Raw genomic sequence first — 26,538 nt, 5'->3', positions numbered from 1 at the left:
CCTCTTCATGTTGCTTGGGAGACTAAATGAAAACATGTCAGAGAGTATAAGTCTTCTTTAAAATAATAATAATAATCTGAGAAAAACTCTTTCAGCCTAGACAGAGACAGTGTTGATTTTTTAAGGCCTGATCTCTTGACTTTTAAATAATTTATTAATGTACAGTATGTGTTTACATTTACTGGTAAAATTGCACATTTGACCTTTTCCCATATTTACCTTTACCCTGCCAACTTTGAGTATATGTAGCACAGAAATGGTTACTATGTGCAGGACAGTCCACATGGTATGGTGCCCTTACCATCCACTGCAGCCTGACAGCAGAAGATGACAGGACAGTTGGTGTGTGCAGGTGGATCATTACATCTCCCAGCTCCCTCTGGATGTGACGGTGATCCACTCCCTGCATGGTGGAAGTGCTTTCTATTGGTACCAGAGGAAGCAAAGAAGTTAAATAGAAACAATGGACTGAGATGAACTAATAAAGTAATTTGAACCAAAAATAAACATGAAGGTTCTCTGCAGTTTAACTGGCATCTGTTCAAGTAAATTTAAAAAAAAAAAAAAAAAAAGGAATGAAAAGCCCACACTGACCCTGTGTTCTGACAGAGTCAGAGATTGGACTGGGGTCACTGAGGCCATAAGCATTCACTGCTCTGACCATAAAAAGGTAGACAGCTCCAGGCTTCAGGTTCCTCAGGACAAAGCTCTGTGTCTTCACATGCTCAGCTAGGGTCACCCATCTGCTGCCTAATGTATAACTGCCGGGAGAGGTGAGGGCATGAAACCACAGTGAAAAAAATGTTTCATTAAGCTTGCTAGATAAATAGTATTATATGCAGTGAAAACATGCTGGATATTTCATAAGTCTAACCTGAATGCCTCGATTAGGTAAGATGTAGCTGTTGCACCGGCACTGGGGTTGTTTTTCCACGACAGAGTGAGAGAGGTGCGGCTGATGTCAGTCACTTCAGGTTTAAATGGAGCACTGGGAATCAGATTAGGGTCTGTGGGATGACTGGACTGGACAACAACTCCAAACTCTGCCACAGAGATACAAACAAATCCATTAAAAAGTTAACTACGACTCTTCGGCAAGTTCTGTATTAGCAACTTTTCTGACTATGTCTCAGTATGAACAACCTACCTTCCACTTGCAAGTATGCGGTCCAGGAAGCCTCTCCGTTTGGATTAGAAGCTACACAAGTGTAGAAGCCTGTATCTCCCAGCTGAGGAGAGAAGGTACAGGAGCAGAAATTTGTGGGTTGACTTAGCTCAGCGCAGTCGCTGTAACTGCTAACCACTAACTGCTGTATAATTCATGCCCTACCTTAGCATAGCGAATCTCCAGTGATCCTATGTCTGTTAAGGACATGCGGGAGTCCACTGGAGACACCAAAACACCATCCTTCTTCCAGTGGACTGTAGGAGGTGTAGGGCCAGCAGTTTTGCAGCCCAGGACTACTGTGCTGTCCACAGGAACAGTCTGGTTGATTGGGCCCTGCTTAATCACAGGAGGAGGGTGATCTGACCCAGCTGTTAAAAAACAAAAGCAGGAAAGTTTAAGACTTAATAATGTTTACACTTGCCCTGCATATAATACTTAAAACACTGAAATATTTTGAGCAGACTATGTAGTGTATGCGCACTGGAAACATTACAAACTAAGAACATCTTAAAATGCCAGCATGCATTCAAAAATGGCTAACTTCTTCAGTCAGGTGATGGACACTTTTTGGGAATTTTCCTTCAGTTTAAACAGATCAAGCATGGGCCTTGAGGTCTCAGGCGAAACAGCAGCAAATCTTTCTGAAAGGCACACTGTCTTCTCTCCTTGAGATGTTGGGCAGCTGCCTGAGGTTATTTGGGGAAAACAGAGCCATTCTGATAAAAGTGAAGCAGAACTGCTGTAGTAGCCAAGGTCAAAGGAGATGGCTGTTTTTGCCTGCCTAGATGCCATAGATTGGGGTCTGCTAGAATCCATGGGCATAGCCAGATGACAGTGGCTCCAGACCAGGATGCGCTGATGTTATACTGAAGGCTACATGCAACGTGATCTGAACTAACTAAGGCAAAAACATTTCCCTGTTTACAGAATAGGGAACCCACGGACTAACTCCAGATACTGTGGAGGGATTGAGCTTGACCATTTCTGGGTGTAAAGTTTTTGCTGCATAAACTGTAAAGGTTAAAAGACTGAGCACGGGGGACTGAGCTTCAGAATGGAGATGGCATCATGCACATAAACTTGTATTGATAATTTCTCCAATCTCCTTGACCAAGCTTCAATAAATGTTTCCAGCATAAGACATCTTGGGCTCCTGAACACTTTCTTCGCTGATGAGTTGACCGATAATCAGCAAAATCTCCACAACAGACACCATTGTCCCACACATTCACTCAGTTTCTAATGCAATTTGAACAATGGTGGTGACATCCTATAGTCCATTGCTGTCTGCTACAAACTGTGCTCATATAAAACTACTCTTGGCAAACTTATATTGCATTGGAAAATACATTTGAGAGGAAACTCCAAAGCCATATTTGGTCTTTTTTTTAATCAACTGTCAAAATGTCTTCCAGGCAACACAAATTATGCATATTGAACATAAGATTTTAATTTCTCTCCCTACATGATAGTCAAAGAGGGAAACATTGTGGTCATTGTAAGTATAGTATGGGTAAAGTAAGGCTAAGCCTATTCAACAAAAACACTTGATTCAGGATGCAAAAAGATCTCAGTCTTCAGTATTGTGCCCATGTGCCTTGCATGCCTAATATATAGGAAACAGGGTTTCTTGATTTATGTCCGTCATGCATCCCATGACAGACACAAATCACAAAACCCTGTTGGTACAAAAGGTATGTTACTTTCTTGTACTGGGGTTACTACTGTATTAATGGTCAAAACAACAGCAGCGTTTGGTAGCCGAGTGATTAAGACACATACCATCTAACCATAACGTCCCTACTTTGGTTCTGGTCAGAGACTTTTGTTGCATGCCATCCCATTCTCTCTCTCTGCATTGTCCTGTCTGTATCTGTACTAATCTCACTAATGAATAAAGGCAAGTTCCAAAAAGCAGTAAGCATACTGTCAACAGTACATTGTAGAACTGGAAGTTGGGAATTGATGTTCACAAAAGATCAAAGCTGAAGAGAGAGACAGAAATAAGAGTAAAAAAGATGAAAGTAGAGAAAATGAAAATGAAAATGAAATGCTGCCAAAAAATGAAAGACAGATAAGATGTGAAAGATATTGAGAGGAAAATTGGTGAAGAGAGAGAGAACAATAGGTCTAGTTGGCTGTGCAGGCAGTGAAGGAAAAAGAAATCAACTTTTCCCCTCCAGCGGAGAGCAACTAATCGTTCATTCGGCAGTAGGTGCCTCTGGAGCCAACTCCAATCACAACGGCAAAGCCCAACTAATAACAATCCCACCTAGATAACAGAACTCTCTATCTCTCTCTCTCTCTCTCCCTCTTAAAAACAACCCTTTGGATGGGGAAAGGGGTTCTACGTAAATAAATAAATAAAAAAATACCCAAAAAAAGGTGATGGAAACACACCTTGAAATCTGCCAGCAGTAATGTGGACCAGTTATTTCCATACAAATGCACCACTCCAAATGAGGATGAGAGGAGTGCGGTGCGATGGAGAGAATTTGGGGGAGGGTAGAGTAGAGAGAAACAGGTACAGACGAGAGTGCAGTGCTATAGACCAATGAAAAAATTACATAAAACACAACCCCATCTTTTTCTACTTCCATTACCTGTAACAAATTTTTCACTGAGTGGATGCCTCTCTTTTCCCTACTGGGTGGCTACATAGCGCATTGCCAATAAAAGCAGCAGCTTATCCATTATAACTAAAAGGGCTGCACTGAACAACTCAATGTGTAGATGTAGTAAATGTCTGTTAAACCCTGAAGCAATTATCTTCATTAATTTAATATATGTACATAGTACAAAGTTACCAAGACAAATGTATTCATGATCACACAAGTCATTTAATTGGAAGCCTGTAGATGTTCCTAGTGGTTTGTAATTACTGGCTTGGGCCTCCAAGCACATTTAAATTGCTTTTTTCAAACAATTAACACAGTTATTCCTTCACCTAGGATTTGGATGACAGTCCCTCAGACCACTTTCCATGTAAAAGCACCTAGAAACAATATCATATGTCAATCCACAGTAGAATAGAACACAGACTGTGTTGTATCAATGGACACTAGAGTTACGATGGATAAATATTATTCTATTTCCCCCAGTCCCCTTTATTCAGATTATATATTCTACATGTTAAGAAATTATATCTTTAGAGGTAAGAGAGATATGGCTAGACACTCTCTACACACAGTCACCATGGGAACAGGGTTTTGAGCCCAACAGTTGAACAACATCCTCTGAAATCCCTCTCCTGACAGTCAGTAACCAGGGCTAACAACCACACCCAAGTGAGGTAGCTCTCACCACTTGGCAACCTGGGCTAATTTGTAACCCAATACACCTGCTCATCAAAGGAAAAGTGCAGCAGAAAAGTAATCTGTTTAGTCAAAAGACAAAACAATGGAGCTAGAAACCTGCTGACTAATAGTCCCCCTATTTGCCCTCCATCACTCATTCCCTTTACTCACAGTCTGTGACTTCCAGCAGTGCTTTGGTAATAACACTGCCAGCGATGTTGAGAGCCTGGCAACTATAGAAACCGCCATCAGAGTGCTGAACATCAGTAATGGTCAAACTGCCCATCTGGGAGACAGACAGACGGCTATAGGGCTGTGGTGGCTGGTAAGAGAACAGGAGACTCTGGAGGGGAGACAGAGATCACAGAGTCAGAAACCTGGTCATAAGTAGTGATTTAGTGTGATGACAGACTCAGGCTCAGTCTCACCTCACTGCCCTCCCTCTGCCAGAAGATAGCAGGCTGTGGGTTGCCGGTGGCCTCACACTGGAAGGTGACCGTCCTGCCCACTGTCACTACCTGGTTCCTGGGACGTATGGCAAATGCTGGGGGCACTGCAGAGGAAAAGAGGACCTAATTACCTGGAAGCCTGATACATTTCCATCATTCTCAGTTTTAGAACACATCTGTATGAATAGAAGGTTCAAGGAATAAAGCAGTCTAAATGTGCATGTAGCAAAAGCAGTCACTATTTACCTTTTTAAATGAAAAAATAGCACATTTTTATTCATTTACCCATACAAAACATGAGTTACATACTGTATTGGGGGATGGAATTACAGTGAAGATAGGACAATGACAGGGGCTCATGATTTCCTGTTGCTGTCTGTTGATGGATGAGGTATGGATGACAACTTACCAGTATTGACTACAGGGGAAAAACACAAAAAAGAGCAGTTCAATGAGTAATCAGAGTGTATACAGAGACATGCAACTGCATTGCCGTCAAAAGTATTGGCACATGCTTGAATGAGTGAGCACAATGGAAAAGGTACGTAAGAACAGTAAACAGTCAGTAATAATAAGGTGCAAGCAAAATATATCAATGATAGTGTTTTTTTTTCAGTTTTGGTTAATGATATTTGATTTGATTTGATTTGATTTGATTTATAATCCCTATATTTGTGTAATATTTTCCCTAACATGGTGTTTATGAGAATATTCATTTATCTCACTATTCTTCTTCTACACACAAATATGGAAAGGCAGAGGGGAAAAAAGGAGAGGAGAGAAAATGATAATTTCACACTGAGATAACACACATTTGTGTATCTTATACATAAATGTATTTCAAAGACGTCAAAAGACAAAGCACACTGTTTAACCCCAGTTAGACCCAGCAGATTTGCTGATTGTGAACTGTGAAAAGAATATGTAATTGCTGGTTTGAGTTACATAGCCAGCTAGCCTTGAGGCATATTTAGACTAAGATACAATCCCCTATACATAAACCCGTGAGGGTTGAGGAAGGGGTATTGTGTCTGGATAGATGGGAGAAGGGGAAGGTTGCTGGTACGATGTAGGGTTCTGCTCTCCTAAATGTGCTACACAAAAGCATATTTTTAAATGGGAACGACTGTACATCTTGACATCTGTAAACTAGATTTATAGTGAAAAGAATGACTAGCTAACCAGCTGGTTTTGGAACTACTGTGAGAAAAAGACTGCGGTTATTGCTCAACATTTTTGTGTTCAAAGAATGTTTTTAGGAAAGTACAGCACTTGATTTTGCATAGCGCCGAAAAGCTGGGTTTAAGGACCCCGTCTGTAAAGACATACGTCATGTTTAGGCAATTTTATCTAATTTATCTAAAAGTTTCTCCCAAGTTAATATCTGAAAGAGTACAGATCATTTTAATTAGTGCAACACTGAAGAGTCACTTCATTTCACACTTGGAACCTATGCAAAACCTAAAATGAGTAAGCTCCTTGGCCTGCTATGTGTTTCAAATGGCAACTGTTTAATATCAACCAAATGTTTAAGTCAGTAAAAATGATTTTGTGGTTAAGACTAAAGCTATGAATAAGCTAGCCAAAGGTTAAGAAAGAGATTTTTTTTTTAAATGTAATAATAAAACACAAATTCACTTACATAGTTCTCAGTTTCTTCCTGTAATACAACTTCTACTCATCTGCCAGTTATTCCTGCCCTTCTCCATTCACTGCCCAAATTAGCTTTGGTCCCCCATGACACTTGTTTTCTCAGGTTTTTTGAGGGAGAGGAAGACGATGTAATTGGAACCATGCCATTTCCCAGCATGTAACCAGCCCTACCTTATCTTTAATTAAGTCCTACTGTCGTAACAGTCTGTATCACCCACTGTGTCACTGCCGTGTGTGTGTGTGTGTGTGTGTGTGTGTGTGTGTGTGTGTGTGTGTGTGTGTGTGTGTGTGTTCATACGTATAGATATGGGTCTGTGTGTAAAACTATGAAAGGTGTCTTACTGCTCATTTCCACTGACTGATTTAAAAACAATGGGTGTGATTGTGGCAGGACAACTTAGACCAAATGAATCCAGTTTGTGTGGTCATGTAAACATTTTCTTTGTATAGTCTATACAGGACATTACTATGAAACATACTGTAAACAAACTGCTACAATATCCTATACTACTTATTTTTAAGAACTGGTCACTGCTGCAGATAGTATATGACCTCCAGCCAGGAAGTAAAAAGAAAAAAAAATACACAAATACACAAGAGATAATTCTGTCTGCCAGTACTGTCTTGAGAGAAATGGCAGCCTATGGCACAATAATGAAAACTAGGCCTGGATAAACGGCATGTTAAAAGTCACTGCCCGCTAATTTGTGACACTACAAGACAGGATTAGTTAGCGTGTTAGACTAAAAGTGGGTGTTTTTCAACTACTTCATCCATGAAAAGAAAATCCGAGGTCCTGAAAAAAGTGTGTGAACTGTATACTGTACAGAAAAGAGGGTGGTACTAGGGTTGGAGGGCATTACATGTGAGGATCAGGTCTTACTGACCGTGTACAGTGAGCGTGGCAGATGCTTCAGACTTCCCAACCATGTTCTCCACCACACACGTATAGGAGCCCTCATCTGAGGAGGTCACTTGGCGAACGATCAAGGTATGGTCCTCTAGGATTTCAAATCTGTAGGCAGGACGGACACACACAATCAAGAGATGAAAGAAAAAGTTGAAACACCGTGTTGGTGTGGTAAATGACTGTATGTAGAGGCCCTTTGTGCATTACCTTCCCTTAGGCAGGTCAGAATCGTCTTTCCTCCAGCGGATAGTGGGAACAGGGTCTCCTTGAACCACACAGTGGAACTCCACGCTCTCGTCTGCCAACACCACCACACTGCTGGGCCGCTTTACAAAGGTCGGGCGCTCTGGAAGGCAGCACAATAGCAAACAGTATAAATATCAGTATAATCACCTGGTGAGTGCCATCTATGCCCCTACACTTTTTTATTTTGTCCTTGTATAGCTTACATCATTTATTTTTCTATTCTTAAGAAGCAAATATTAAAATTGTTTTAAATTTTCATTTCATTTGTATAGTATTACAATAACATGCTCTTGAAGCAGGGAACTTGCTTGTATAGAGTTTTTTAGCTCTTACGTAATATTTCACCTTGACAGAAATCACTTTTTACTTTAACATTTGATCAGCAAAAACTACCAATACTGTCTGCTCCAATGATTTCAACCACACTTGAAGAATGTTTTCTACAAAAAAAGAAAAAAATCACCGCTAATAAATACAGAAAACCTGGCAATATATGAAAAGTCAACTACATATTGCAATCATCATAGTGTCTGGGAAAATGTATTACTCTAGTGATAATCCTCTGTCAGTCTCCAAAGTCATTTATTAAGCAAAACCTGCAGAACAACAGATCTTGACCTATTTCTGCATTCAGCAGGATTATTCTCATAGCCTTGAACGGCTCTATGAGGCACTATACTGTATACTCTCAACCTTAAGCAAGGTCATCGAACTGTGTGATACTGATAAGAGCTCTATTCGGATGGGAAATGCTAGGAGCATGAAAGGGGGATGGAGACTAGAGGGTGGAAGCAGGCATTTGGGGTGGGAGGTGTCGAGGATAGCATTGGGAGCTCTTGTACTGAAAGGTTTGAGAGGCTGTACCAGCGGACGCATCGGCAGTAGATGTTCAGCACATGTTTGGGTGGAAATCTCTTCGCAGCTGGCAGATTGGATGGTAGTCCTGCATAATCAATGTAATTAATGGGTTATTATACCCCAGTGACAAAGACCTCACACAGTGGACTGGCAAACTATACCACTGAGAAGTGAGGGGGTACTTAGACTAACTGAAGCACTGGAGCATTGTACAATGTAATCACAAAGCTGCAAAATTTACCCAGCACAGTGAGTTCAGCAATCTCGCTCTCCCTCTCGCCCACCATGTTAGTTCCTACGCAGATATATTTCCCTGCATCACTCTTCCTGGTGTTGGTGATCATCAGCTTGCCACTGCGGATCTGAAAGGAAGCACAAAACATGTTTGCACAGCTGTATTTGCATAAGACCCTTCCACCCTTTTGTGTGCTGCATGTGTTTGCGAGTTACCGAGTGAGTTTGGCACATTCATAATGACTGTAAATAATCCGCCCAAAATTTGTAAATTTTGTGATAAGATGTGCCACAGCTAAAGTTTCCTCTGTGGCCTTTAATGCATGATGCCACCCACATATAATCACATCGACCACTTGAAAATATACAGTACATTCTTATACACTTGATGGCGTAACGGCAAGAATAGTAGTGTATGTCTGTGTGCATCTGTATCCATCTCTTTATCTAAGGAATAGAATTTGCTCTGCCTTTCAGGCTGCACAAAAGGTCACCCATTATAGAATTACATAATTCATATCTAGTGCTACATTAGCACAGAGCATCTTTGTAGAAGACATTCCTCAGATGTTCACTCAGCGCACCTTGCCTTTCCCAAACTTTTTATCTTCTGCTGACATTTGCACACACACACAGGCAAACTCAAACACAAAGAGGTGGGAGATATATGCTCTCCATGCTGTTTCCACTCTTTTCATATCCTATCCACTATACGCCCCCACAGACCATGGTAGCTGTCTTTATGGTGTTTTGAATGTGAGCTACTGTATTGATAGTCTGCAGACACCCAATGTTAGAGATAATACCACGGCAGCAGTGAGCAGATGTGAAACTATAGTGGGGAAACATACCGATCTGAACCGATCTTCAAAACAAACACAAGGCCATTGCCTGCTCTCAAACATCTAAAGCCTTCGCCCAGGCATCAACTTCAATTAAACTTTCAGCCTCCTTATTGTGATTTAAGTTAGCTGCCAGAGACACACGCACCCTGTAATCGCACAGCTCTATTATTTCTTAAAAGAGGTCAGAGGTCAAGGCCGCCTACAGTGCTGTATCCATAAAGCAGGCAGGGGATTCAGCGTCATGCTAGAGAGCACCTTGCTTGGTGGACGATCTGCACTCGCTGGCTCACAGATGGAATACATCGTTAAATTGCTGCTGCAAGGATGAAACCGACAGCCTTTCATTTATTAGTCATCCTCCTCCAGGCTAACCTTCCACCACAAGCAGCTCACACTGTCCACCAGATAAATAACAACTAAGAGTGGCCTGACTATGGCTGACATTCCAGATCTGTTGAAAATGATGTGGTTTTAAGAGGAAGATTTTAAAAAAAACTCTGATGTGACTTGTGGTTGTATGTACTTTTCATACACAATGCCAACCCCTAGTAGTCACAAGGAGAAAGTGGGGGAATTCGGGAACTGGTATTGCAGATTCAGCCATTCTTGTCAGTATTCATTGGATAAGGTCCGGATGTTAATACTCACATTATAGCCAATGCAAAATGTTTTATACATGACTAAAACATAACTGCACGTTTGCATACAGTAACAAGGGTGTTTATACTGTCATGAATGAGCCATGAATTGCATTAGTGTGGGAATCCCAGCACATAAGACCGCATGTTTTGGTAGATAGTATTTTACAGTATTTTGTTGGATGGAAACAAATATATATTAAAATATAATATAAGAATTTAGCTTTTTTTTTAAAGAAAGTTTATAGTTTTTGTGTGGCTTATTTGCACATGAAGATAAGGGAACTGCATTATATTAATACAGTTACATGATATAGCAGCAGATATGAAGTAGGGGAACCTATGACATGTAGACATACAATAAAATAATTTTTTTATTTAATAATTACTTGAATGTCAATGGATAGATCTATTATTGGCTCATAATCTTTGCCAATCTGTAGTTTTTCATTTCATAGAGTAAGCACTAATATATTCATAAAATAAATATTAATCCAGGTGAATGAGGTTGAGGTAACAGGCTAATTGTCTCTTGATGAACCGATATCAAATTTGATTGCAGTGCAATGAGTAAAGTATGCCAGTAAAGCATTCGTCAAGAACTGTAATGATGAAATTGCTCTAACCAGTGCCTTTGACTAATGCTATACTCCTGTTCTGCAACTTTTTTTTTCTGTTTACTGCAAATACTGCTGCAGTAGTAACTTTAGCAGCTGATTAAAGAGCAGACCGAGAGCTTCTTTATTTCCTTCACGGACCTCGTTTTTAGCGGCAATTCCATTGCTAGGAAATCCAAATGTGGTTTATCCTCCATCTCTACTGAAACCTCAGCTTTCATCTCTGCTCTTTTTCAGTATATTCTTTTTCTTCTTCACATAGCCTTAGATGCCCTAAAGGCACACACAGTCTCAAGCTGCTTACAGTGTGATTTACATGAATTTTGCTGTGTAAAGGCACTGAACTTTTTAATTAAAATCTGTAAATCACACTTATCCATATGAGAACCGTCTAAAAGTGTCCTTAAGAATTAAGTCATAACTTTATCTACATATCAGTATCAATACATTATGGTCCAGACCACAAGGGAATCACTCAGAAGGATTGAAAGTAGCCATTAATCACTTGTTGTGGACTCCTTTGGTCTTTGTACGGAAATTGATGTCTTTGAGTGAACTCTCATGGCAAAGACATATTTCCATATAGGAAAGATGATTAGGGAGGACAAAGACAGGCACGCAGAAAGTACAAAGCAAAAAGGAGCCTTTGTATTTCCCTCAGAGGAGGCTCCCCCCGCTCTGATCCATACCTCTCCTTGAATCAGAGATAGCTGCTCTGTCCATCATAGCCCCCCAGAGAGACTCTACCTGTCATTCCACACTAACATGAGCTTTGAATCTTCTCCAGTGTGTCCCCACGAGCAAGCACAGACATTCTAATAAACAAATTGGCACACATATATTGTACACACACGTACAAAATCATGTGAGTCGCTCAAACCTGGTTATATGCTTGAGTTAAAGGAATGAGACGCCTGTTGTGCTTCTCTAACAGACACAACATTATATGTACCATTCCCCATTTTTTTCCTGATCTTATGTTCAGCATTTTCAGTTCTGTTAGGCCACGGATAAAGATGATGTTATTATTTAGTGTTCTTGTGACCACAAATCGATCTTAACTTAACACGCTTGCCCTCCCACACTTCAAAATGACTGAGGTGAGAGGTAATTGGTTCTTTACAGTTACAAAAAGGGCAACTAAATACCAAAGATATAAACCAAACAACTTCTATTAATGTGAGTTCCTTGCATGTTTTGTATGTGTATGTATCAACTGGTAGTCAGTATTTTGTCTTACATGAGGGTAAGGAATGAAAAAAATGTGGGTGAATTAGTCATTAAAGGTCAGAATTAGAGCTGAAACATTTAACTGATTAATCAGTTAGTCAACTGACAGACAATTAATCACCAAAAATTTTGATAATCTATTTATAGTTTAAGTCATGTATCAAGCAAAAATGAATTAAAATCACTGGTTCCAGTTTCTCAAATTTGAGGACTTGCTGCTTTCCTCCTTCTTATATCATTTTAATCTGAATACCTTTCAGTTTTAGCCCATTGGTTGGACATGAAAAGCATTTAGAACATGTCATTTTGAGCTCTGGGAACCTGAGATGTGACCTGACATTTGTCTCTATGTTCTGACGTTTTATTAACTATACAGTTAACTGAAAAAATCATTCAAATAGATGAACCAATAATGAAACTAAAATTAATAATTAGTTTTAGCCCTAGTCAGAATAATGTGTAATGTTTACACTCAAAATGGCATCTCTTACTGTGATGCGTTCTTCTCTGTCGTCTAAATTGGCTCCATCTTTCCTCCAGGAGATTGTGGGTTCAGGATGCCCACGGGGTGGTTGGCACTCCAGCACTGCGGGCTCACCCACCGCAACCATAACGTCTACGGGGTTCTGTCTGAAGTCATCACGTAAAACTGGAAAACACATAGGGAAGCAGAGCAGAGTGGAATTTAATGATGTTCGACCATGATTTGACAATGGCAAAGCATAATATTTGCTCATATCGGTGCCTTCAAGTGGAGTTGTACTTGACTCGAGAAGAGTCCATTTCCATGGCTGACTGATACTCGCAGCTTTAGCAAGTGGGAATATATAGTTGTGAGTTCAGAAGTTGTGACTTACTTTATGTTGGTTATTTTTGTTTATTTTTCCAGAGTCTAGGGAAACTGTTTTTCATTCATTATTTTATTATTTTTTTAATAGTCTATCATTTTCTTGTTCCTAGCATGGCAATGGAATGCACAACAATTCTCACCACGTTTGAGTGGGGAACAGGGCCACAATCCGTTTTATTGTAAGTCACCTAGCAACAATGTTCTCAAGATTTAAACCACTTGAACAGCAGCACACTGTGTACTTGATATGGAACATATGATGTGAAGGTAGCATAATAATGTTTTTTTCTAGTTCTGTCAATTACACTTGCACACAAACACTTTCATTCATATGCTTTCATTGTGATATTGTGATGAGTTGTCAATATATCATCTATTTACACATCTATCCGTCAGTCCATCTAACATTAATTTATTCATACAGCACTTTAATATTACTGCCAAAATCCCCAGGATCTCTCCCTCACTCCCTTACTCAAACACAACTATTGAGACTAGCTGCTGAGAAGGCTGGTTGGCCTAATGGCTGACAGTAAGGTAAGAAGATACGCTGCTACAGAGCACTTCAGAGAGGGGAGATCCTGACGGCTGCCCTAGCAGGCAGCTGAAAGCCACCACAGCAATTTATCAGCTTTCCACACAGGTAGCCTGCGCACAGAAAAAGAGCTTGCAGCCAGAGGCTCGCATACACGCCATGAAGCACAACAGAAGAATGCGATTTCTAGTGGTTCCTGTCTCCACCATAGACTGTATACAGTATAAAGGTCTTCACTGTACAGGCTCAAGTTCCAAAGGGCATGGGGAGGAGCATATTAAGAATGACAAGGGATTCTAAAACATTAACCGTGTCAGAAAGATAAATTTAAAGAAAAATAATTTGCAAGATTACACCAGAGGATGGACATGAATAACAAGGAATTGGGACATGTGAAGGGAAAGGCATACATACATCATGAATGAAAAATACCTTTTGTTACATATAAATGAGCAGATTCCTGCTCCTGATGAGGTGACCAACATGTGCTAATGTAGATGCCTCTGCATCAGTGACTGCTGTTAAGTATTCCCAGTCTTAAATTACAGGGGGGGGGGGCTAGAACCTCAACAAGCCAAGGGAGCTGAGCCAACACGGAGCTAGCAGAATAGTAGAACTCAATAGAGCTGGGTTGGGGTGAAAAGACAGGAAACAATGAGGAAAAGGCATAATCACTGCCAGATGGCAGCAACCCGCTGACCTCTGACTATGAATTTGTACACAACACTGGGCAAGCAGGCCTGAGATGCCTGATGAGCACCGTGGATATGGGGGAACAAATTGGGATGACCTTCTAATTGGAGGTATTTTGGCCCCCGCATCTCTTTGAGCTCCACTCCACTGCCCTGCTCCTCTGATCCTCTGAGTAGGGTTGCGACTGGCTGACTGCAGTTGACTGAGTGCTGATGGGAAACAGCTGTCTGACGCCCCCCCTCCCTGCCGCCGCCAACTCCACCATGTCACATGATAAAAGGCATTCCTCATGGGACACAAAAACATGGTTGAGGTTACTTCAGACAGGAAGAAAGGGAGACCATCACAATTGCCTGTACAGTGTGTGTGTGTGTGTGTGTGTGTGTGTGTGTGTGTGTGTGTGTGTGTGTGTGTGTGTGTGTGTGTGTGTGTGTGTGTGTGTGTGTGTGGGTGTGTGTGTGCATGTTGATTGATTGACTGATACTATCTTATAATTCCAATAGCAATCAGATTACACATCTGTTTTTACTATCTTGAGAGATCCAAATGTCTCCATAGGATTTGAAAGCCTGGACTATTTCCTCAAGCCCCTTTGTTAAAGATTTATTTTTTGTGATTGCCTTAGTTAATTGTAAGAAATAATGCAAGAGACATAAGGGTTAAAAGCAGAGGAAGCTTATGAAGGTTAGTGAAGAATTTCCTCAAGTATGCATGTTTATGTATTTGAACAAGGCAAAGTTGACTGGTTTTTGCATGTTATACTATTGTGCTGGGTAAGCACACAAATAATCCACAACATGTGTTTGTAAAACTGACTGTTTATATTCTCAGAAGGGAAAATTTATCTGCTTATTACGTTATAATAGGAAATTATGCATGCCCAAGTAAAAACCATACAAGCAAACACAAACGTAAGTACTCTTTTTTTCAAAACCTAAACTATGCTAAAATTGTTTTCTTCTTTCCAGTTTCTCAACAGTCTTCAGTTCCTCCTGCTTTCTTGCATTAGTGTCTTTTCTTGTCATTTACATAATTCATATAATTTCGGCCTATCTGAAATCATATCCTGGCAATCTACTCCCTAGAAGTGATGTTGCTGACATCGGTGTCTAGCCTTAAATCCCTTAAGTAAGTGTCGTTTGCAAGACCAGGCTCAATAGACAGGGAGAGCCAGGAAAAAAAGTTGCTGGATACATACATTTTTAAACATTTCAGGCTGATTAATAAAATGTGGACATCCTGAAATGACTGCCCTGATTTTAAGGACGTTAGAAGAATTATGCAGAGGACAATCGACGAAAATTAAAGTCACTTTCTTACCTGTGTCTCAGCATGCTTTGATTGCAGGATCATTAATATTTTTCCTGTATCTCCTTTTCGACTTCAAAAACTTCAGCTAAATCTTTTACTTTATTTTAATCTTGTTTTCGCCTCTTTTCTTTCACCCTCGCACTTGTATTTTAAGGTGTTGGGACACTATCATGTCTCCCTTGTTATTCACAAGTCATACTTGTTTATTTCACAAGTTGTACACATGTGAATTTCACAGGATTTCATTGAATCAAAGCCATTGATAGCATGTCCTATAGGCTCTGGCTTCTAACAGTGAAACCCACCACCACAGCTACTAAAGCCAACCCATCTTGCCTGTTTAGCTGGAGCTTTGCACCTCACGCTGTCTTCTTTTCTCCCTCCATCTGATCCCTCCAGATGAGAATCTCATAGCCCACTTCAAAGCGTCAGCCCTTGGCCTCCCTACCCTGGATCTGACAGTGTCTGACTTGTTGTTAGTCCTCTGGAGCCAGCTTGAAAGGCCTACTGCAGCCGAGCTCCAATAATCCTCTCTGCAGAGTCCAACTGGACCAAAAAGGAAGACAATCTAACCCCACAGATAGGGGTGGAACGGGGCACACGGCACAGCCAGAGGCATCTTTTGTCACCACAGTCAAAAGTAACCCTCCCTTATTACTCCATTTTGTATCCAAAGTGCTTTACATACTGCAGACCCAGCTGTGCAGTTATTATGGTACAGCAATCATTTGTATGTCCCAAAGTCAAGCTTGACACTACTGTAAGTCACTGATGGTTTCAATATCAGTTATGGCTAAGATTTGCCAGAAGCAGACAACAGCTGTGCATGCTTCCGCTTCCAACTCACATTATAATGGAGGAATCCAATTAGCAATCAGCTTATCCCAATGACAGATTTTAGGTTTTTAGGAAGAATCAAGCAGAACACCATGGAATTTCCACATCATTACCTTGATGTGTTTTATATTTTTTAAATATATTTTATAATTGATCAGAAAATTCATATGATATAAAATTACAACACAAATGAAAGCAAGGAAACATGCCATGACATGTAAGTCACTGTTGGCTCTAGGCATTAAATATTAAGAATGGGATCATTTTTTTATTTCAGCAGGGTCTGAGCTTGACGAGAACAATTAGCTGCTGACTGTATAATAAATACCGTTTTCTTTGTGAGAATATTAAATGGAGGGATACTTCACCCTTTCTTATCAATAGTAGATGCAAATTTGGTAGAACAGTCCTCAATTGCCAAAATGTATTCTCTTTTGTTAGAAAAGGTTTTATATGGGTTTATCTTTGATATTGGGTGCAACGGAATAGATTGGCATTTTGGGAAATAAGCCAGTTTGCTTTCTTGCCGAGAGTTAGATGAGAAAATCGATACCATTCTCTGTGTCTCTGTGTCATGTCTGCATGAAACATGTGAGGCTACAGCCAGCAGCCACTTAGCTGAGCTTGCATTAGTATGAAGACTGGTAGCAGGAGGAAACAGCTAAACTGTCTCTGTCCAAAGGGAAAGAAAATCCACCTACTAGCACGATTCACTTGGAAGTTCACTTAGTAACACATTCAATTTTGTTTGTTTCATCTGTACAAAAACCAAAGTGTAAAAATGACAAGTTGTGGGGTTTTAAGGACGGTTTTGTGCTGCACTATTTCTTGCAATAAGCAACTGTTCAGTATTCGCTTTACATTTAAACAGTAAAAAGGAAATGTCACTGACTGAATGTTATTTAACACTCTATTTGAGCATTATTCCAAAGTATTCTCTGAACACCATAATAGTCTTAATACAGTATATTGGATTCCCATACATTATAAATAATATATGCATGATTTAATCAGTTACTTATTCAAGAATCTCATACACACTGACCTCCTCTAGATGGTTCAATAGTGAGTGAAGAAAAAGGAAAAGTTCACTGAAATGCTCTCTAGAAACTCAAGTTACATTTTAAAAAAGAGAAAGAGGCGGAGCATCAACTGCCCAGAGTCTTATTCCTAACATATTGTAGATATTTCATCAGACTGTGTCAGTAATATGTAAATACTAAAAAAAGAAAAAGAGAAGCAGAAGTTGAAATTATAGTTCTTTCTCTGTTCCATGGCACTTTGGACTGAAACCACACTAAAACAAATTATTCCAAGAGTAAGTAGTAAAAATAAGTACTGGCATCTATTACACTATCCAGAAGTCTTAATGTTTTCCAGTGCTTAAAAACATTCATTTCAACTCAAATACAAACCAGCCTCTTTGACTAAAATATCCCAGAGAACTAACTTGGAAATATATAAATGTAATAAATACCCAACGCTAACCTTTAAAATACAGTTATCATCCAACCCCAGCAGATATGAAATCCTTGACTTTTCTCACAATCTCTTTCCTGACCTCTCCTTACCCCCTAGCTCTCTGCTTCTACCCATCTCCCCCTTATTCTCCTCCACCTCCTCCTTGCGCTTACCGAGTCATTGTCTGGAGAGACAGAAAGCTGCAGGAGAAACAGCTGCTCCACAGAAAAAACCAATATACGCAGCACACGTATAGTAGTTGGTCAGATAGATCGAAAAAAAGAGACACACACGCAAACATACACTTACACAGAAGGTCCAGTGGGCCCTGTGCCTCTTTGCAAACACATACAAAAACCAATACCATGATATGAACTGCAACCAAGCAAATCCAATAAAAAATGAGGTTCGCAAATGCAAATTAGGATACATGCATTAGCTCAGTATCATAACTATGCCACGCGAGATTCGCAGAATACACTAGCATTCACAAGATACCACACAGTGTTTATAAAGGAATCAAAAATTCCTTGTGTGCCCTCCCCAAGCTCCCCTATTTGAATTCCATTTTCTGTAAAGAAATCATTACTCAAAAACGTCCCAGGTCGGACAGATTTTTTCCATAACCCCATCTTGTGTTTTGTGAGCCAATTAACCCAACATAGGGGCTCACTTACCAGAATAAAGCTTCTGGTTATGTGTAGGGCCAGATTTTACTCTTAAACTTGTTCCTCTCTCTTGCTCTCTTTCTCTCTCAGACTCAACCGACCTTCCCCTGTTTATATCTCTGCCAGGCCATGGCTACGACTTCATACACATCTGTAAGACATTTTAGGAATGTTAGCCCCATGTTGACCTGTGCTATCTGGATTCGTATCAGACATTTATTTACTTTCATTTTGTAAATATCATCATTTTTTCTCAGCTTATCTTGTGACATTTAACATTTTGTCACTACCCTGTAGGGCACATAGACAGAAATAACCCCACTACACATGTTCACAGTAGAAACAGAACATATCAATTTACAGCTGTCACTATTGTTACTATACTCATATTGCAGTATAAGGTCGGTGTCTTATATTTTGGCTTTTAATAGTTTTGTTTTGTGCCTTATCTTGTTTTCCTGTTTTAATTCCAACCAACAGTCATGTTTCCATGTTACTATTTTGGCCTCTTTACTAAGTCTGTTATAAGTTTTGCTGTTTTGTCCTATTTAAAATATACAAGGACATCAGAAATTATGGTGCATGTGTACTAAAAATGCATACACCCTGTTAAGAGGTACTGCATTCTGACAGGGGCTTTATGTGTAGCATGATTGTGTGTGAGTGTGTGTAAGGATGGATGCACTGGTTCATCAGTTCTTGGATGTCCTGACACTCTAATCCTGTTGATGTACGTGCAGAAGATATCACCTTTGAGGGGCAGACATTAAAACCAGCTGAAAGGATTGTGTAACCTCCATTTTAATCTCCTCCACTCATCTTATCCCTCTGTAAGAAGGAAGACAGGAGAGCGAGAAAATGGAAAAGCATTGCTGAGAATAAGGAGAGGGCAGATACGAAAAGACAGAAAGACATGAAGCAGATTAGGAGAATTAGTGAAGTGGCAGAAGAGCTGGGTGAAACAGAGGCTGAGCAGCTCTGATAGGGTTAGAAAAATTGTCAGTCACACAAAAGTGCAAAAGGTTGACTCTTAGTTCCTGTTGTTGCCTCAAATGTGTTGATTTCTCTCGATTTCCCTAATGACAATAAATCAAAACAAACCATAAAAAAAAATTTAGAATAATATTTTAAGGGCCACTTTTGTTTGGTCCGCAGTCTGAGCAGCAACAAAATGTAGTAAAAAAAGAGAAAGAAAGATCAAAGAGCGATCAAAAAGGAGAGAACCCTACATTTTCATCTTAAGATAACTTATCTGTGATTCCTTACTATCTATGATTTCATCCCGCCAATAGAATGCACTGGAGCACATGCGAGTTTAAACAAAACCACCGTCAAATATTGAATCATTTGAGAATCAAATGAGAAACACTATACAGGCATTGCATTGTGTTCTGTTTCAAGATTTAAAAACTAGTGCTGTAGATATTTTTAAGAGCAGCAGAGAATTTTATCAACTTACGACTTTGTCTTTGAGGAAATACAGGCTATAAGAGTTGGTAACTCATGCTCATTTACTCTGGAGCAGGCAGCATAAGGCAGGACCGCTCTGCCCTTTAAAGCTCTGTCATTCAGACCAAATAATGCATTACCCTGGACACACCTGCTGTATATCAAATTGTCATTTTTTTAAGGTAGAAAAACAGCAAAGTCTATTCTGGTACAAAAGTGTAACGCTATAGTGAAGGTGTGGTATATAATGTTGAAGTAAGTGTTGTTGCCTGGCAGCTTCCGTGCAGCAGCCCAGTGTCACACCAGTGTGAATGATGATTAGCTTATCTATGGAGGTCTGAGCAGATTGCGCTTAGAGTTGAAAAGACTTGTCCATAGCTTAACGTTACTGTATTTGTATAACCCAGTTGTTGCTACACTTATTTTATAACTGGGTAATAAATTGGATTACAGTATCTCAACTTGATCTGTTACTTCACATTTATGTAGCAATGACAGGCTATGCGGGTAATCACCATCTTTACTTTTAACCAACTTGTATGTCATTGGTGTGCGGGAATAAATACACAGAGGTCCTACTTGTTAAATTTGGTCCCTTTTAAATGGGAGTACTATGAAAAAACAGAAATAAAAATCAATTAAATTATAGCTGCTTTAAATATTATTTGTGTTATATTATTTCTTCTAGCATCAACTGAGTACACAGAATTATTAAAATCACCCAACATGCTAATCACTTTTGCAGTACATTCTCTAATACGTTTTACTAATGCTTCACCATTTCATTAAATCAAGCTTCTATTAAGCAAACTAAATAAATAGCAAATAAATCAGACTCGGGATGGAAGCTTGGTCCATGTAATAATTGCAAATGTATTCAAGTGTCTCCTTCCTTGGGGCATAAAATTTATGTGGAAAGACCCAGTTCTCTGAAACGTGTTAGCAAAAGAGTTTACCGAAGGTATCAAGTTGCCATTCTTTGAGTTTTCTACAGTCTTATATTTGCAAGGAATGGGCACTCTTTCAGTGTTATGATGATACAAGCCTTGTATAACTGAATCTTTTGGAAGTCTAAATAAAATGTTTAAATGTGTGGGTGATGTCTGCTCTTGCCACCAGTTATTTTGTAAGTAGCTTACACTTTGTATAACATCTACTCTTTGACCCATTGCCATAAATTCATGTAACCCCTTCAGGTAAACAATGTTAACGGTGCTGTATGTTGTAACTCATTAGGCCCTCAACTGAGGATGCTGGGTGGATGACACTAGCAAACAACTGAGGATGCTGGGGGGATGACACTAATGAGCGACAGGCAGGGGCACGCAGAGAGGTGTATGACAGGGTGTTGACAGTAGCAGGTTGAAATAGTGGTAGAGCACAGGGTATACTTGGGGATTGTTGAACTCAAAGCACAATGACCTACATACTGAGATCTGTACTAACAACACCTCCCCATTGGGACATGACCTCCTGCAAGGAGATGGCTTACAATCTGGTCCCGTGGCACACAAGCCCTGCTTTATTACATTTAAGGCCTGTTCCAGATGTGAAGCAATTCACTGACTAAGTTGAGACAATGATGATATAAACTGGTTTGTGATTCAAATCAAATAAAACCTCACAAAAAAAAAAAACACACCAAAAAACAAGCTTTATCCATTGTTAAATGTGAGAGCTATAGCTGACACCTGAATCCTTTAGATAGCGGGAAGCGTACGCCGGCGAGATTGAGAAATGGTACAAAACCAAAGCAAGCCCTCTCCGTCTGAATAATGGAGAGAGCTGGAGGCAGTAGAAATGTGGCTCTTTCTCTCCAGGGCAAGAGTCCCTTGCATGAAAGCAGAGAAAAGCCACACACACACACACACACACACACACACCACCCTTTAACCCTCTCATTAGTGTAATCCTGCACGAGAAGAGTAAATTGTCATGAATAAATCCACTTATAAGCCAGTGAATGAAAGAGTTTCACTTTATGATGGTTGCATTACCATTTCAATAAGCGTGCCACGCTGCAAAACGTTGGCAGTGTTTGACAGAGTAATTGGGAACATTAACGAGTAGATAAAATATGGTTAGCGGAGGGAAGCCTGTATGTAAGTGCATGTGTGTGAGAGTGTCAATTAATTTTTTCACACTGACAAAAAACATGTCTAGATTTTTCCACTAATAAGGCCAATGAATCCTGCTGAAGGAGAGAGATTGGTGAGAAAGATTTGCTGGCTTTGTTTGACAAAACAAAAGAACTGGAAAGCAGGCAGCAGTCAGACCTTGAGACAAATTTATTCCAGTATTCTAGCCCATAGAAACCTTTGTTTGAGCAGTATGACCATAGCGCTGGTTTTCGTAGAAATCTCCCGGGGGTTAGGCTGAGTTCTAAATAAGCACCTTCTGTAAACAGGTCACAAAAAGCAAAGAGGGTCAAACTTCAGGGTATGTGTGATTACACATTACATACAGGGCATAAATGCGATGCTTAGTGTGCTACTCTTTGTTTAAATGTGTATCTACCTTAATTCATACCTGGCCTTCGTTTGAGTAAGAACACAAACTTGGTAGAGAGAGAAATAATAAAGAGTAAAACCCATGAAAAGATGCTCCATGGGAGGAGTGCACCCAGGTCACAAAGAGAGGCGATGGAGTGGAGGAGGAGGATGAAGAAGAGCTGGTGGTGGGGAGGGCGATGCATTGTAACAAAGAGAAAAGTGAGCAAGACAAAGAAATACAAGCAAGGGTAGGAGTAGAGATACAGACACAAAGAAACAAAGAGTCACAGTGAATGCAACAATGAACGAAACGACTCAACAGTCACTGCAATGTAGTGTTTTTGCTTTATTGCGTGGCGGGTGCCGAAATAAGCAAAGTTACATTTGAACAAACACACACATATGCACGGAAATCACACTTAGTACTCACACTAACACTTACAGCTATGTTGCGCATCCTAATGTATCCTGAGGTGCCCTAGTCCTTCCCAAGTCATCAATCTGAGAGACAACTCAGGGCCCAGGAGAGAAAAAGGCAATGGGTAGGTATGTTAACACTCTGCAGTATGGCAGACAAAAAAAATATATATATATAGAGACAATATAAATCAGACAAAGATACCAGACAGAATCATGGTCTGTTTTCACACAAATATTTGAGAGAATGGCATCATCGTTGACAGCCACACACTCTGCAGTGAGATACATAGCATAACACAACAACGCTTTTATTCAACCGGGCAAAATTGCATTATCGTGATGGGGAAAGATGCTGACAGTGCAGGTACAGATGGCAGAATCATATGACTCCAAGGCATGTGTAGAGGCTGTATTTGACACAATACTATACATTAGTTCCTCACAAATGATGGGTAGGCGAAGAGATGCAGCATAAAGCTAAAAAATATTGAATTACCGGCTGATTTTGAGCCATTTAGTGAATCATGTCAGGTGTTTGATACTGATAATATTTTGTACAGGCCGGCACAGCACCACAATATGGTCCAGTGCAGATAGTATGAAACAGCCACGTTTCATTCTGCTGTATTTCTCTTTTATAATTCTCATTTATGTAATATTCTGCGAGAGGGCCTCTAGAAAAAAAAATTCATAGCTTTGTGCAAGTATTCAGTGTTTACACACCTTATCTCCATTAACTTCAGAGGGGTTTCAAACAAAACAAATCCACAAATGCAACAAATGCACTGTTTTTTGCTACAAAACAGCCTAAAAACAGTATGCTTTGGCACTTACAAGTCGTGGAGAGGATAAAGACTTGTGATTCCGAGTAGGAATGGGAAGAGAAATCGAGTATAGCGACAAGCTTGTTTGGTTTGGACTGAGTTGCACCAGGGAGGAATGAATGGGGAGAGAAATGAATGAGGGGTGAAAGATGAAACTTTAATGATCCCTCTTGGGAAATTGGGTCATTGCAGCAGCAGAGGGAAGGGTATAGATAAGAACAGAACAAATGCAGGCTGTTGTATATAATACGATTAATTAACACAAGATAAACATATCAAGGACAAGTAAATGCAGTGAAAGTGTCCTTTAACAAATGTATATGTCAAAATGTCAAATGAATGAAGATGTCAGATGGAAGAACTTAGAAGGAAAAAAAAACATTTTCAAATATCTTTTTTGAGATGTTTAAATGATCAAAAATTGAACATGAAGTAAACATTGTAGAAGAGGGGAAGAAAATTGAGCAGAGGAGGGAGGGAGACCAGGAGGATTGTGCTGAAGTAGTCCCCCAGCCCCTTTAATTGGTAGGAAACAAGAGGTCTCTGAATAAACACCCGCCACAAGAGAGGGCCTGGCTCATTTTTCCTCTAGTTGCACTATTCTTCTTTTCTCCTGAGTAGTTTAACTATAGCTAACTTCGAGTCATACTCCCCTCAAAGCTTGTCCTCCTCCTCCTCCTCCTCCTCCTCGCTGCACTTCTCCTTCACTCGTCACCAGCCCCAGCTGTCTATCCTCCATCCTCTCCTGTGTATCTGTCTGTTGCTGGGACGACAAACTAAACACCATCTCAAGATTTCCAAATATAACAACAAACTGCTCTCAGAGTAGCTACGATCCCCTGACTCTGCACCTACCGCTCACTCTCCATTTCTGTCTCTTTTTTTTCCTCTCACTGCTGCCCCCCAGTCTTCCCCTGAAGTCTGCTTTTTGGTCTTCTACCTAATTATCTCAAAGAGGACGAGGTAGCCCCAACCATCCCCCACACCTCTACAGCCCCGCTACCGAGAGACCCTGATGAATAATTTCACGTTTCTCTAGCCTTCTCTTTCTCTCGTCCTCAAATTGATTACTGTACAGAAAGCACAGCTAAAAGAGCAGCCCAGTGGGTAATTTGTCTTTCTGACGAGGAGAGTCCATGGATAGGTATGGGGGAGGGACAGCATAAGGATAAAAATGATATGCAAAGGAAGAGAGAAAAATGTGATTACACACAAAAATTGATATTGGATGCTTCGCCTGTCTTGTCTCTGATACCTCATTCCGTTTGATGTTGTGGTCAGGGGCACAATTGGGCAGAGTGGGCATTCGCATGTGAAAATATTCCAAGAAAAGTGAGCACAGTGAGAGAAGCACATCCCTGAGATGCATCTGTAATTACACGAAGCCCTGTCATCCTCTTTCTCTATCCCCTCTATGTTATTCTGTAAATCCCTACAACAAACACTGCTGCAGCCCTTTGGCTACAAACATTCATCCGTCAATGTTTGATTCCACGCAAACACGACTGACTGATGTGTCGTTGGATGTTGCCGGCCTCCAGGTGTTTTCAATCTCCTTAACAATAACACTCCCATTGGTTGGCGTGCAAGACTCGAGTGATGACAGGGACGGAGGGTATCATTTGGGCACCCCAGGAAAGATCACTAAGTGTGTGTACAGACACCCTGCCTTATCATTTTATATGAGGTATTCTATGAATAAGCTCTGGTAAAATGAATACACCTATCCTGACTCAGTCCTCTGCAACATTAGGTGACTCACCTAACTGGATGGGAGCAAATTAGCAGACCAAGATGAGGTCATTACTGTGCGTCACTGACAATTTTGGTTAAAGCAAGTGCACACCAGAATCAGTTCTAGTGACACTAAACACACAGCTCTACATTTGCCATTCTCACATAGGTTCCACCATGCAGCTTTGATTCTCCACCAGCACAAAGTAAGCTGAATCAGCCCTCCACCAACTCTCTTCTCTTCTCTCTGTCTTTTCCTGCATGTACAGTACTGTACACCCTCATCACTTTTCATTCTCCCTTGTGTTTTCCTGTCTTCTAACTTCAGTCTCTGCTTACTCTTATGTCCTTTGTTTCCTCCAAGCTATCGCACCATCTCTCAAGGCTTTGCTCCTCCCCATCTTCTTTTCTTTTCGCCTGCCTCAAACCTGCTGTAAAATCTTTCAGCCATGCTAGGTTTGCCTCACTTATTTTTAGGCCCACGCTTCCCTCTTTTTCTCCCAGTCCTGTTGTGCATTCTCCACCTCCACCCCCACCCCAGCCCCTCAAACTCTGCTAATGGATCCCATGTCAGCAGAATACCAGAGTAAACCACACAACTGCACTGTGGTTTCATGTCTGTCTCAGCCTCAATGTCTCTCTCTTCTATTTATGAAAAAAAATGAGAGAAAAAAATGAATAGAAAAACTGCTGGCTGAGCATTACGGTAAAATGACTCAAATGAGATTCTACTTACTTTGTACCTAACATTGAAAAATCCATGCGACTACAGGTGCACATTCTGTCAAATGATGAAGGGGTCATTGCAGTGTTTTAAAATGTATTGGGTTTTACGTTGCTGAAGTTTGAGTTTCCTTTGTACTTGTAACCATGGAAGCTATCACTAAACTGATAATTATCCACTTCTTCTATGTTCCAAAGAAACTGCTGTTCCTTCTGGTAAACTCAGCACTCCCTATGCATGAGAAGATTTTTCCCTATTTTGTGCCACAACTTGTATCCCTGAGCAAATTACAGGGTGAATGTGCGTAATAAACAACCCTGTCTCCTAGAAATGACATTTATATTCTACTAATTTGCAACGACAAATATGTTTTGTCAGAAATGTAATGCTGCCTGG

The 26,538-nt window shown here is 40.3% G+C and overlaps 1 protein-coding gene across 5 annotated transcripts in view; it reads right to left on the bottom strand.

Annotated features, from left to right (window-relative positions):
* The window catches only part of LOC120802459 (roundabout homolog 1-like), an 80,720-nt gene that overhangs the window by 11,731 nt on the left and 42,451 nt on the right, over nt 1-26,538 (bottom strand). For 3 of the 5 annotated variants that reach the window (XR_005709231.1, XM_040150305.1, XM_040150306.1), the window contains exons 3-14: nt 12,636-12,793; nt 8,822-8,942; nt 7,684-7,822; nt 7,454-7,581; nt 5,323-5,331; nt 4,893-5,017; nt 4,636-4,807; nt 1,331-1,536; nt 1,148-1,229; nt 875-1,043; nt 595-761; nt 302-423 (exon numbers count right to left, since the gene is read on the bottom strand). Coding sequence is in view for 4 of the 5 variants with exons in the window: in XM_040150305.1 (XP_040006239.1) it covers nt 302-423; nt 595-761; nt 875-1,043; nt 1,148-1,229; nt 1,331-1,536; nt 4,636-4,807; nt 4,893-5,017; nt 5,323-5,331; nt 7,454-7,581; nt 7,684-7,822; nt 8,822-8,942; nt 12,636-12,793 (1,598 nt within the window). In the remaining variant the exon portion in view is untranslated. Of the gene's footprint in view, nt 1-301; nt 424-594; nt 762-874; nt 1,044-1,147; nt 1,230-1,330; nt 1,537-4,635; nt 4,808-4,892; nt 5,018-5,222; nt 5,332-7,453; nt 7,582-7,683; nt 7,823-8,821; nt 8,943-12,635; nt 12,794-13,961; nt 14,056-26,538 lie in introns of those variants that run through there. The other 2 variants (XM_040150307.1, XM_040150308.1) reach the window with 2 other exon arrangements.

Source organism: Xiphias gladius, chromosome 17 (assembly GCF_016859285.1).
Source record: "Xiphias gladius isolate SHS-SW01 ecotype Sanya breed wild chromosome 17, ASM1685928v1, whole genome shotgun sequence".
In the NCBI taxonomy this organism is placed as follows: domain Eukaryota; kingdom Metazoa; phylum Chordata; class Actinopteri; order Istiophoriformes; family Xiphiidae; genus Xiphias; species Xiphias gladius.
This window is presented reverse-complemented; position numbering and strand designations above follow the sequence as displayed.